Genomic DNA, 14,076 nt, shown 5'->3' with positions numbered 1-14,076 from the left:
ACCTAACCTGAGATGTGCATTTGGCAGCTTTTGACCACGATGAAGTAAAGTTGTTTGTAAACATAGACCACCTGAAAAATATTCAAGATAAGAGGTAACCAGAGGAGAAAACTGTCAATGGTCATCATCACAAACTCATTTTAAGAGAGAGGAGATCGATATGGCGCTGAGAGAGTTAAAAGTTTGTCTCCTGGGGGTAAGTCAGCTTCGATTTTTATCTAAACATGTCTGTACACCTAACTGTACCAGTGGCATCAAATGAGCCATACTGCTACACCATATTGATGGGCAGCTCTGTCTGCATGAGTTAAATGTGTTGATACCTATGATCAAGTGGGTGACAATACATACTGTACATTTCATTGGCAAATAACGTTACTGTCTTTTCTGCACTTTAACGTTTTTAAAATCTGTCACAGAAACAACATTTATGCATTTATTCTACCTGCATCTCATTAATACTACCCTAGAAATAACAGGAACAGGAAATAACATCATCTACTGATAATATTAAAATAGAACTGAAACAATTAGTCGATTTAATTGTTTAGTCGATCAATAGAAAATTAATCTCCAACAGCGTTGATAATTGATTCATTGTTAAGTTGTTTTTCAAGCTTAAATGCAAAAACATTTTCTGGTTACAGCTTTTCAAATGTGAGGATTTGCTGATTTATATCATTTGGGCAGTTTGTCAGACAAAATAAGGCATTTGAAGTTGTCACCTTGGGCCATTGGAATCTAGTGCTGGGCATTAAAAAAATTACTAATAAAGAAAATAATAATTGTTGTTGCATCCCTATTTCTTATATAGCTTTCTTAAATAACAGTGCTGGTCTTTTTTGCACTCAGTATTTCAAAATAATTCTCTGGTTCCAGCTTCTTCATGGGTGGATTTGATTTGCTGCTTTTCTATGTTTTATATCACTGTAAAGTAAGTATCTTTAGGACTGTTTGTCAGACAAAACAAGACATTTGAAGTTGTCACTGTGGACTCTGGCAAACTTGTGCTGGACATTTTTCACAATTTTTTGACATTTTATAGACTAAAAGGTTAATTGATTATTCAAACAAATGACAGATATATTAATAGATGATGAAAGTAATTGTTAGTTGCAACCCTAATCCTTATATAACTTTACTAAATAACATTACTGGTCTTTGCTGCAGTCACTATTTACAAATCGGTCACAGGAAGAATATTCATGTATGTCTAGATTGTTTATAACAACAGCATAAGCTATCATTTTCTCTACCAGTATCTCATAAATACATTCATGCAGTAACACCTCCTCTTCTTCTTCAACTAATACATTTTAAAAAACAATGTAAGCTTAACTACGTCTATCCTGTTTAAGTATCATCAAGTGATAGGCTATAACTGGAGCGGGAAGGTGGAAGATACCATGAAAAAGCAATAATGTCTGGGCATATTGCCGGAGAATGTGTTTTTGTAGTTGTGATTATACTTCTAGTAATGGTTTCTGGCCATGTTTAGTAAGCATCGTCTTTATTTTGTCTCTGCAGGACACTGGCGTTGGAAAGTCGAGTATTGTTTGGAGATTTGTGGAGGACAGCTTTGATCCAAACATCAACCCAACAATTGGGTAAGTTCCTGCTGCCGTTCACGCTAGAAGTTATGTTTATTCTCTGTTTCATTGGGTTGTGTTTAGGGTTGCTGTAGGACATTATCATGTAGTCAGTTAATTTCTGTTCATCACTTTATGGATTAATCAATTCCATTTAGAGCTGAAAGAATTAGAAAATTAATTGCCAATAATTTTTCAGAATGAAAACAATCGTTAGTTCCAGTTCTATTCCAATTCCAAAAAATAATTAGTCAATTTTATTCATTTATCAATTAATAATACACAATATGTGCGGCTTCCATCTTCACAACTGCAAAAAGTCGCTTGCTTTTCTGTTTCACGACATTATAAATGTAGGTCAACTCAAGTAAGCAATTATTAGAGCCCGACCGATACGGGATTTTTGAGACCAATACCTGATTTTAGAGTGGAAAAATTCACAGATTACTGATAAGGCAGAATTTTTGAGCAAGAATGAAAATAGACCTTTTCTATGTGGATTGTGCACTGATTTTGCACCGATATGACTATGCAAAGGTACTCAGAAGGCTGCTTTCTTAAACAAGTAACTTTATTAAAGAATATTTAAATAAAAAATAAAAAAATAAAAAAAATATATATCACACACACACACGCAGTCTGCTCAGCTGTGATGCACTATGCTACATGTACTGCAGACAGTGCTGACTTGTAAACAGTGGAGTCGGAGCGCACTCTGCTGGACAAACGGCGTGATGACACCATTTCTTAATCACCCCAAGCATAATTTTCTGCATTATGTGTTCTAATTTTAAGGCATTGCTTTGTCAACTTGTGATAGACATTTGTCATAATTTTTGACATTTTATTGACAGTATGATCAGTCAGTACTAAAGATCAACCAACATATTGGCATTGCCAATATTATGGACCAATTTGACCTTATCCCAGATATATCTGTGTCAGTATATATCGGTCGATAAATAACAGGAAATTGCAATACAGGAATGCCAGATATGTTTGAGGTAAATTACAAACAGCATCACCATTACACTGACACTGACAAATGTGACGTAGCTGCACAATATTGACAGATATATTGTTATTGAATTTTTATAACAAAATCACAATATTATTTTAGAATCAACCAAATGTTGATATTGTTGTAAGCCTCAGTACTGTTAAATGTTACATTTGGGACGTTGTTTAATAAAGCTAGCAGACAATTTAATATATCTTAAACCAACTGATGATCTAAATGAAGATGGGTTTTTCTCACTGTCTCAGACTCTTGAAAACAAGTTGGGATAAAACGTGCAAGCTTTAGTTGCAGTTCTATTATTTGTCTATATTTTGTAAAACAGCTAAATGAAATGAATACTTTTGTAATGTGACATATTTAGTATATCAATCATGAAGTCATTTCTCTTCACCAGGGCATCCTTCATGACCAAGACAGTGCAATACCAAAACGAGCTGCACAAGTTCCTGATCTGGGATACGGCAGGACAGGAGCGGGTCAGTAATATCCACTGAGGTTTTGGCCTCCAACCTCCAACCTCCAACCTCCATTTTTTATTTTTTAAATGGACTGGTGGATAGCAAACCTGAGCACGATTCACATGTGTTTTGGCTTTGGCCAGCCAGACCACACCAGCAAACAGTTTTGATATTGTAATCAATCAGTTTGACTTCGATTATTAAAAAATCTACTGATTCCTTCAATGTGGTTTTAAAGGAAGTGAGAAAGTGGTGTGCATGTACCACTCCCTGAACCAGCCTGGGAGAAAGTGAATAGTGCAGTTATTAATTTTTTCTGATAGGGGGCAACATTTACCTTTCTATAGGTAGAGTTCTGCCCACTAACCTACTTCTTTTAGTGCTCTTGTTTTAGGAGTCCCCCTTTCCATGATTTAAATGACGTGTGTGGTGTAACAGATTTGCATTCTTTAGATCCGTAAGTGGCATCTGTTTAGTTTAGTAGAAACATCAGCAAGTCTGTCATGATTTGTCCCTCCTGTCACCTTTAATCTTTGTCCTCCCTCTCCCTTCCCTCTCACTCCTTCTTCCTCATTGCATTCATACATTTTGAGACACAGTTAAAGGCCATTGCTTTCCTTTTGTGTTATTTTATGTTGCATACACGTCTGAAAAGTGTCGTTTGTATGTCTCTATCATGTCCAGGTACCACTTCTTATGTAATCTACACTCCTGTGTATCTATAGCAGCAATATTTGAAATGCCTTGTCACTCACACAACGTTCAGGACTGAAACCACTTACAGATGATATGCGATATATGAAACAGCATACATTTTGTACAATTTTAGCATTTAAGCCTGTCCAAACAACACCAAGCCCCAGACAGTAGCGTAAGGAACTACTTTCTCTTTTGACTCACACCCTGCATCCCACATTTCTCTGCATTAGCTCTCCACATCACTTCTCTTTTTCTGTACATGCCCTTCTCTTTTTCTCCATGCACAATCCCCTGCTGTTGTAATGTCTTATCCCTGCTGCTGTCCTCTCCAGAGAGGTGAGATAAGATGCTGTTTGTCTTTTATCCTCCTTCCCCTTAGGGGCCTCGGCTTTTTCACTGCCTTGAGGGGACATCAATGCAGCCCTGTTTAAGATAAGATGAAAGGATGAAACCCAAGCGGTCTCAGCCCACTAGCGTGTGCTGCTACTGTGTCTTATCTGAGAGTCATTGCAGCTCTACGTCAGAGTGTCCTCTATTTTTCCCTTTGTGTTTTCTCCTGTGGAATATTTCTTTTCATTTCTTTTCTTGGCAACAGTCTATTTTTCTGTGATTCTTTTGTGTTCTTTTCCATTTTCTCCACCTTTTTCATTCCCACAAATTCACGTTTTCACTCCCATGTGGCCTCTTAGCCTCCCATGGGTTTCACATCTGTGCGGGAAAAAGTAGCAACATTCCTTTGGTAGGTTTTGCATGTGTCCGTGTTCTGTGGTATTTTGAAGCCTTTCATGGCTTGTTTTCTAACTTCTGTGGAGCTTTGGCCTATCAAAAGCTGTTGAATTGAGAAAGGGGAACACAAAGCCAACCAATGCACATGGAAGGAGAGACCAGGGCAAAAAGCAAAGCTCTGTGATTTCCACAATCCATATCTCAAGACCAGATGAGGCCTTATGAGTACATCTGAGCCCAGCTGTCAACAGCCCATCGAGGCCTCACCCTCTGACTGTTCCCTCTCACAGAAAACAAGCGAGAGAAACCTTGCGTCCCACTGGAATAGGAGGGTTCCTTTCATTATGCACCCAGCTCGTGGTTTCAGCAATTAATCAGCACTCGCTTACCATCACTGGGGCTGTTTTCTGGGCTGCTGTGTGGCCAGACGTCTGGCCTCACTGTGATTGCTCTTTGGGTTAAGGCAGAGATAGACCACACAGGACTGGTGGTGGTGCGGCCCAACACTAGCCAATGAAACAGACAGCACTCTCCTCAGTGCCTCTGCCAAATATCCCAAGTTGGATTCCCGTCGGTGGACTTGGGGCCAGTAACAACTATAATTATGTGGAATGTGTGCTTTCCTGAGGTAACAGTCTCACTCCAAGATGGATAGTTTATTCCATCATATTGTAAAGGAAAATAGAATTGGCGGGAAGGCAGGGTTATTCCAAGTGAAGGTCTTTTTTGGGTTGTTTCTTTTCAAATAAATATCATTAGTTAATACATGACACATGGTTTTATTAGTCTGTTAAAAGCCCCACTCCAGCGTATATTGCAAGAAGGCATAAAAAGAGGTTAGAAGTCGGAGAGGGAAAATTTGAACTTTTACATTTTGAAATATACTATAGGTTTGTTTTGCTAACAAAAATTTTAAAACAGTTACAACTTCAAAATCCTATAGAGGCCATTGCTAGCATTTTAACAGAGATCTTGAGATCAGTGAGTGAATGGATTCATACTCCACTTTTGTGTTAAGGTGCTTTCAGACAGCGAGTGGTTGCCGCTGCAGCTCTGCACAAATGTCCGTGGTGAGCCCAGCAGAACGGGTGTGCCGAAACTTCAATATTGTTGAACTTGTGATTGGCTGCGCTGAACTTTTGTGGGCGCAGCCAATCACTGTTGACCACAGCTTGAACTGAAGGATGGACGAAAGACAAATTACTTCCAGAACTGTACAATAACAAATTGGCCTTATATCGAGACCTGACAAAAAAGATAGCTTGGTTTGTTACAAAATGCTGTCTGAGACTCTGAAACCTAGCGATCTACTGCTACCAACATAACATAATTTTTACCAGTTTTACCATTTTTATCATGCTTACATTTGCTAATTAGCACTAAACAGCAAGTGCAACTGAGGCTTTTGGGAATACTTTGCAGGTATTTGGTCATAAGCCAAAGTATTGGAGGAATTAAAAAATTAAAAAATTAATGAAGGAGCTGATGATAAAATATAATGAAAGTTCAGGGGATCACCAAAGTTGTTAATCCCGAAGGGGACATGAATGTCTGTAATAGTTGCTGAGACATTTCACTAAAAATATAAATGTGAACCTCATGGTGGTGCTAGAGGAAAAATCAGGGGATCACTAAAGTTAGTAAGTGTCATCTTCTGGGCACATTGAATATATGTACCAAATCTCTTGGCAATGCATCCAATAGTTTTTGAGATATTTCAGTCTGGACCAAAGTGGTGGACCAACCGACAGTCAGACAGACATTGCCATCTCTAGAGCTATGCCACTAGCATGGCTAAAAACAATACGTTTTAAAATATTATGACAGCAGGCTAATTGTTGAAGCCAGGTTTCAATGAGCATTGGAAAGTATTTTACCAGAAAAATACCAAAACCTGGCAAAAAGAAGAACCCCCAGCCTCCCAGGCAGCTATGGATTTAGAAATGCACATGTTGTTTTGATTATACAGGGCTTTGTGATCTATTGGGTTAAGATCAAATGTATAGTCTTCCATAAATATCAAAATGCTAACAGCTTTTGACACATTCTGCTCATCTTTCTCATGATGGCTACCACATGTGTGAGGTCTTGGTGGAAAGACTTGCCATACTTCCATTTTAAATAAAGCTACTTGGCTTATAAGCTCAGAACACTGGGCCTTTGGTTTAGTAAAATGGTACTTGGTGTCTTTTTTGCTCATTTTTAGACTCTTGTTTTGAGTTTGTTACAGTCAGTATTATTGAGTCTAATGAAACTCACAGTGATGTAATCATCATGGTCTTTGCCTGTGTAACGGATTAGCCATAGTCTATGAAAAGCCTAGACACTGTTTCTTGATCTATGGGGTGTGAAAATATAATAATACATTTATAATACTACAATTATACTCCAATGATATTTTTAGTACCCTTTTCATATCAAAAAATGATAAATTGGAAGGAAATCATGGTAAACAGTCTTTAAAGATGAGTCAGGATTGATCTCTCTCTGTTCAGTTTCACATGTTTTCAAAGCTATATGCAGACTTAATGATGCCAGTAGATACAGCAGTCTAGGTTAGCCAGAGATGAAGGTCATTCAGAGGCTTTAGACATGCAAGCCTCCTCCCAGCATTACTCATAATTGCTTACTTTCTTTGTCTTCCCATAGTTTCGTGCTCTAGCACCAATGTACTACAGAGGTTCAGCTGCTGCCATCATTGTTTATGACATCACGAAAGAGGTATTATTTACTTTTTCTCCTCAACCACTAATCCACTAAGTACTTACTGTATAGTTTCATTGTTCTGTTCCATTACTTTCCTTAATTTTTTTTATTCATATGTGTATTAAAGGAATAGTTCAACATTTTCAGAAATACACTTGCCAAGAGTTGGATGAGAAGCTTGATACTACTCATGCCTGTACGGTAAATGCGAAGCTACAGCGAGCAGCTGTTAGCTTATCTTAGCATAAGACTGGAAACCGGGGGAGCAGCTAGCCTGGCTCTGCCTACCTGCACCTCTAAGCTCACTAATTATCACCTTATCTTGTTTGTTTACTCCGTATAGAAACAGAAGTGTAAAAACAACAATTCGCCATTTTACGCGGGTTATGTGCCAGACTATTTCTTGTCCAGGAGCAGTTGGCAGGCAACCAGTACAGACTCCAGGAAGTTACTGACCACCATGTGAAAGGGCAAATTTTATGTTTTTTTACAATTAGTTTTTTGTACGGATTAAACAAACAAGATGGCATATGTTCATTAGTGAGCTTTAGAGGTGTACAGGATTTTGTTACCTTTGGTCAGAGCCAGGCTAGCTGTTTTCCCCCTATTTCTAGTCTTTATGCTAACCGGCTGCTGGCTCCAGCTTTGTATTTACCATAAAGACATGAGTGGTATCTATCTTCTAATCTAACTCTCTGCAAGGAAGCAGATAAGCATATTAACCAAAATGTCAAACTATTCCTTTAAACGTTCATGGAAGATAATGTGCTAGTCTGCTTACTGGTTCATTCAGTATAACATGTTATTTACCTGTATCATCAGGAATCCTTCCAAACACTGAAGAACTGGGTGAAGGAGCTGCGCCAGCATGGTCCTCCTAATATAGTGGTCGCCATCGCTGGCAACAAATGTGACCTGTCAGACGCCAGGTGAACCTGAATTAGAGATAATACTATATGTGTCATGAACAATGCTAGTGCGCAGTATGATGATGCCACCTCTTTTACAACTTGAGAGTGATGATGTCTGGCTTAGATGGGGAAAATTCTTGTAGGGAAATATTATGACCTTTTAGCATTGGAATAATATTTGATGTTTTGCTTAGAAATGCCACTAAGAGTTTCTCGTGTGTGGAGCTAAAGTGCATTCTGCTCTGCAAGGAGGAATATTGGCTCTCATACTGATTTAATATTCTGTGCAGCTGGTCTGTTGTGGAATATAAGGTGAGCCGACTCTCACCTCTCTTGGTCTTTATATGGCTATTGAGGTGCTGTAGGTTTCTAGTAGGAATGTTGTGGTTATGTATAATGGACTAAAAAATCTTTCATATTTAAATTTTTGAGGAGTAGATATTATTGTTGTTATTCTTCCACAAAATTGAAATATCTCCCAGACTCAGATACATATATACTTTTGGTAATAAGATCATCCATGAAACTGGGAAATCTTCCACATAATGGCTGTAGCAGTACATTTGATGGTTATCGTGTAATACATGAACTTGGAGAATCTGTTTGCATATTGCAACATAATAATTTTGACACACCTCTTGTGTTTACAGGGAAGTGCCAGAGAAGGATGCCAAGGACTATGCTGACTCCATCCATGCCATCTTTGTAGAAACCAGTGCCAAGAATGCCATTAACATCAACGAGGTGTTTATAGAGATAAGTGAGTGTGTTTCTTGAACATTTGGTGCCATTGGCTTGTATATCCTCAGGTTCCCATTAGGCTGTGACAAATTAAGCATTGTGCAGCATTAAGATAAGTATCTTGTCTCCCTTTTGTGTTTTAAAGCAGGTATACTATATTTTGAACAGTATTGCCTATTAGATTCAAAGTTTCTAAACAGTTCAAGAGTGTTATCATTCTTTTCTGTGTTTGTATCAGACTTCTGACAGTGATGAGCTAGTTCAGAATAAGCTGCAGATAATGTGATGTTGGAAGTAAAGCAGAATCCACTTAATCATGACATCTTGACACACATTTCGAAACACAAAATGAGGGGTTGTGAGAGCAGTTGATAAGCTAGAGATAAAGGAGATGTATTAAGTAGCTGTGTCCCAATTTCATACTACATATTAATTCTAAGCATGTTTTGAGTATGTAGTGTGTTCATACGGGGAACAGAAGAACAATTAAGATACATATGTTTTTCTGCATACTAAAAACTTGATTGACACCCAATGCCGCATGTATTGTATCATTTCATTATGTTATTTGGACGTAGCTCGTTTCCCCATTCCATACTAATTGTATGTATGTACTATATTCTAATATTCACAGTATACTGGTTTTGCGCTGAGTATACAAGAAGGTAATATACTTTACTGTGATAAAACTGTGTGTGTGTGCTAATGGAGATTTTGAAAGAAAAGGGAAGCTGAATGCTGGGAGTGTGTGTGTGTGTGTCCTCAAAGGTAAGCGCATCCCCGTTGCAGACGCAGCAGGAGGACCTTCAGGAAAAGGTTTCAAACTGGGACGACAGGCCTCAGAGTCTCGCAGGACGTGCTGCTGATGATGCCGGTGATTGTGCCCACATGACCTGTGACCTGACCTTTGCTTACCCTCTGTCTCCCCTGGCCTGCTTCAGCTTACAGCCAACACACACCCTCAAACACCCTGCTATCACTGATTCCGGGGTGCAGCATTGCCAAACTGATGGCTGTAGCAAATGCATTTTTGCAGCACTCAACAACAACAAATCATCACATATCGTCTGAAAATTGCGTTGATGTGTAAGTGACAGACCCCATATATATATATATATATATATATATATATATATATATATATATATATATATATATATATTCTGTTATGGACATCAACCACTGTTTAGTGTATTATAGCCCTAGGTTGATCGGAGAAACTTTACAGCTATAGATTCATAGATTCAGAAGTCATTTTTTCTTGTAAATTTGTATAAATCTACTTTCAACCAAATATGGACTGAAAATGGTTCAATTTCACCAAATTATTTTGATAGTACGTAAGTTATTGCCTCAACTTTGTGAAGGATCCATCTATACAGTTAATGTGTGTAATCACTAATTTATCAAAAGATTAAAAGATCATAGATTTTGATGAAAGAGGTTATGGTAGTCAACAGTACCAATCCCTCATCTTTCTGGAAGGATATTTAGAGAGATGTTGGTGATTCGCAGTCAAGCAAGAAGGATTGTGCACACAGAATTTAAGTTTTATTGTGTGATTGCTGTTTTCATCAAGATGTTTTTCAAGGCAAAATACCAAGTGGGTGTTTTGATGTAAATTGCAATCACACGGTTAAAAATGCAGAAATGAAAGGTATGTGGGAGCCTACTTCCTTTACATTAAAGACATTTTGAAAGTTTGACATTTTGTGAAATATGCTTATTTGTGATCATGCCTAGGGTGAGATGAGAATATCAATACCAAATATCATCAATATATTTACCAATATTTATGGTAAATATTAAGCTGGAGCCAGCAACCGTTTAACGTGCTTAGCATAAAGAATAGAAACGGGGGGAAACAATTAGCCTGGCTCTGTCTAAAGGTAACAAAATCCGCCTACCAGTACCTCTAAAGCTCACTAATTAACACAACATATCTCATTTATTCCGTACATAAACCGAAGTGTATAAACTATTTCTTGGCTCTGAGCAGCTACCACGCAACCAGCAGAGACACCAGGAAGTTACTGGTTCTGGCCAAGAAATAGTCCGTCACACAAACCCCTTGTAGAATGGCAAATTGTTGTTTTTAAACTTTGGTTTATTTGCACAGATTAAATAAATGAGACAGTGCCAGGTGTTTACCCCTGTTGACAGTCTTTGTGCTAAGCTAACCGGCTGCTGGCTGTTGCCTTATATTTAATGGACAGATATGAGGATGGTATTTCCCAAAACTAACTATTCCTTTAATTTTGAACTGTTGTTTTTCTCTCTTTGGCTTGTAAGGATATTTTGATCATCACTTGCCCCTGAGAATGATGAAAATCTCATCTGTGTGATGAGAACAACTGCACCATCCACATCTCCCAGTGATGGTGCTTTAATCAGGGCTGAAAATGCTTATTCTGTTGCAGTCTTCAAGTTTTTTATTATATGATAACAGTTCCAGTTGCTCACATGTGCTCCACACTTCCACTTGTAATTACTGAAGGTATTAAATTAATCATGCATATGAAGTTCCCCATAGTGCACACAGTATACTGTACTATACTGTGTAATATTGTCTCACAATATTCCTTTAGCTTTATTTTTCTCTAATCTTATTTTAACTGTTCACTGGTGAGCCCGTCAGTCCTCATTCCTTTGCTGCTACTTTACAACAGTTTTACAGGGGAGGCTGATATTTGTGAGGTCTTGCCAAATTCTTTAAGTGTCCCATAAACAATTTTCATCTTTCCTTTTTTTTCACATAATCAGCAGTGGCTCGCACATGCAATGTTGTTTTACTACCTGGCCTGCGATGAAAACAGTGAGATCTGGAAACTAGATATCGTTCAGAGGAAACTCCGATTTTTGAGCTTAAATTTCCCCTCAGCAGAATGTTTATAGGTGAAGAATTAGACGTGGCACTGTGTCGACATGCTGACCCCTTAATGAACCTTAGTCTCCATTCTGTTCCAAGGTCTGATTTTCCTTTCTTCCAACTTCTTTTGCCTCATTCCTCCAAATTCCAGGCACTTATCGTAGGTCCAGCTTTCACTTTGTTTCAAATACACAGTACCACAGCTTTCATAGAGCTCTATCATCCCCTCTTACATTCATGAAAATCATTACTACTCTGTGATCCTTGCTATGTTACAATTGTTTCATTTACCTCTTGTATTGGCCTAATTGAACTTCAGTAGCAGTTGACTCATGAGCCCCCACAGACTTATTAATTCTGTGTAATGTCATGCTTGTCTGTATCTTTTGAGCCCTTTTAGTCCCAACACCTCTTTGCAAAGTTGCCAAAAAATACAGATGTGGGCTCAATTAGACTGCATTTCCACATTTATAAATTTGGATTTTGTGCTTTTCTGTCAGCGCAAGCCACTTTATTTGCCTTTAAGCATTTTAAATGTATTTGTTACTGATGCATATAGGCATAGGCATATGCCTATGGAGTGCAATTGTTGTTACTATGAGAAAGGTAAAATGTGACCTAATCCAAGAAATAAGTTACAGAATTATTCATTCACACAGTCGAGCACACACACTCTTGCAAAAATGTGATTTCATTCCCCACAGTCTCAAACGGATGATAATGACAAGTTTATATTGACCTCAGTTTATGCTGATTTGATGACAGTTTTGCTCATACATAGTTGATCAATAACCAAATCTCTTGTGGCATTCGTTGTTGTCATTGATAATTTACCCTGCACTACATCATACTGTAATGATAATTTTAGCTAGTATTTAATATAGCTTCAGCAATTATATCAAAAAGGGAAGCACTCGGGTACTTTGAAAGCTGCACTTTGACTGACTATTTGTATTAACTGGCCCTTATTACTAACTAACACTCTGTCTGCAGTCTGTTATTATGTCTGTGATATCACTAGATGAAACATTCTCGTAAAGGTTTCAGATGTCCCTTGATGTTATTTTAGGTTTTGACTGTTTGCTCAGTTCTTATTGCTATGAAGAACATGGTGCCAAATAATGTCAAAGCCATTTTACTACACATAATTAACAATTTTTTTATTGTCAATGTGATATAATGAAGTGCTAATCACATACATGCTTAAAAATATTTGAAGTTTGATAATTACATGTTTTTCCCTTATTTAGGCATGGAAAGAAATTGTATGCCGGTTTTTGCATTGAAAAATACCAATAGTCTTGGGCTGGCCCTGGGAATATGATTAATCCATATTATGTATATTTTTCAGTGTAGATATATACCATCAAATTGCACACAAATCAATGACTATATTCTATTGTAAGCCAGTTGTGTCACCACAATAGACCTGTACACCATTTGCAGTAATTCCATCAGCATTGTAGTTACCATATTTAGCTTTTTACTATGTTTCATATTGATTGTAACAAAATGCCTGAAAACACTTGTTTGCAGTGTATTTCCAAATGTGTAAAAAGGGAATTGTCAATTTGTTTACTAATAAAAGATTGACAAAATATATTTTCCCCGTGTGTGTGTGTGTGTGTGTGTGTGTGTGTGTGTGTGTGTGTGTGTGTGTGTGTGTGAGAGAGAGAGAGAGAGTGAGAGTGAATGATTGGGTATACACATGTATGTATATATACATACAACATACACATTGAGTGAAGTGCCCTCTGCCAGTAAAACACACATCTCAAGTGTCATATATGCATACTATATGTGTATATATATATACATATATGTATATATATATATATGTACGTATGACACTTGAGATGTGTGTTTTACTGGCAGAGGGCATTTCACTGCACTTTGAATCGTGCTGGGAGGGCAGAACACTTATTTGACAATCTCCCCATCCCCTACTAAACCCCAATAAGTTTACATTTAAATTATCCAGTGTTTAATTGTGCAACAGAGCACATCTTTCTTTGAGGTATCAATATGATAATTAAACATTACATGGCAGTGTGAGAATAGCATGGGGGCTTGTGTAAATGAGGAGAAAAGAATGAAAGCTAACTTGACAGGTGAAAAATAAATTAATTTATTAAATTAATTAAAGGTACACTGACACTGGTATAGTTCCAATTTCCTAATTTAGCTGTTGAGCTGCTTTCTATCCAGGAAAACATGAGTGTTTCACAATGTCTTACTTTATGCTGTTGCCATAATTTTAGTCTGTCAAACACAGGTGTAACTAAAAACATTAATCATGGCTGCATATTCCCGTTAGATGCTAAGGTGTGCCAGGGTGCTCTCATTGTGCATACTG

The 14,076-nt window shown here is 37.6% G+C and overlaps 1 protein-coding gene across 3 annotated transcripts; it reads left to right on the top strand.

Moving 5' to 3' along the window:
- The first annotated feature begins 58 nt into the window (after positions 1 to 58).
- rab22a (RAB22A, member RAS oncogene family) lies at positions 59 to 13,322 on the top strand. 3 transcript variants are annotated; one of them, XM_044215440.1, is made up of 8 exons: positions 59 to 196; positions 1,528 to 1,607; positions 3,005 to 3,086; positions 7,143 to 7,214; positions 8,022 to 8,128; positions 8,761 to 8,870; positions 9,620 to 9,725; positions 11,144 to 13,322. In XM_044215440.1, exons 1-7 carry the CDS (start codon positions 161 to 163, stop codon positions 9,715 to 9,717), a joined length of 585 nt encoding a protein of 194 aa, XP_044071375.1. In that variant the 5' UTR covers positions 59 to 160; the 3' UTR covers positions 9,718 to 9,725; positions 11,144 to 13,322. The 3 variants fall into 3 exon arrangements, with proteins under 3 accessions (XP_044071375.1, XP_044071365.1, XP_044071384.1); XM_044215430.1 differs by lacking the exon at positions 11,144 to 13,322 and having other exon boundaries at positions 9,620 to 9,897; XM_044215449.1 differs by lacking the exon at positions 11,144 to 13,322 and having other exon boundaries at positions 9,486 to 9,638.
- Positions 13,323 to 14,076: the final 754 nt, after the last annotated feature.

Source organism: Siniperca chuatsi, linkage group LG2 (assembly GCF_020085105.1).
Source record: "Siniperca chuatsi isolate FFG_IHB_CAS linkage group LG2, ASM2008510v1, whole genome shotgun sequence".
Classification (NCBI taxonomy): Eukaryota; Metazoa; Chordata; class Actinopteri; order Centrarchiformes; family Sinipercidae; genus Siniperca; species Siniperca chuatsi.
The sequence above is the reverse complement of the archived record's forward strand: the minus strand, read 5'-3'. Positions and strand labels throughout refer to the sequence as shown.

Excerpts from the sequence above, each read along its gene's own strand:
- rab22a (XM_044215440.1), top strand. The coding sequence starts at position 161 with ATGGCGCTGAGAGAGTTAAAAGTTTGTCTCCTGGGG. Across the intron at positions 197-1,527 it reads TAAAAGTTTGTCTCCTGGGG|GACACTGGCGTTGGAAAGTC; the intron begins GTAAGTCAGCTT and ends TTGTCTCTGCAG. Across the intron at positions 3,087-7,142 it reads ATACGGCAGGACAGGAGCGG|TTTCGTGCTCTAGCACCAAT; the intron begins GTCAGTAATATC and ends GTCTTCCCATAG.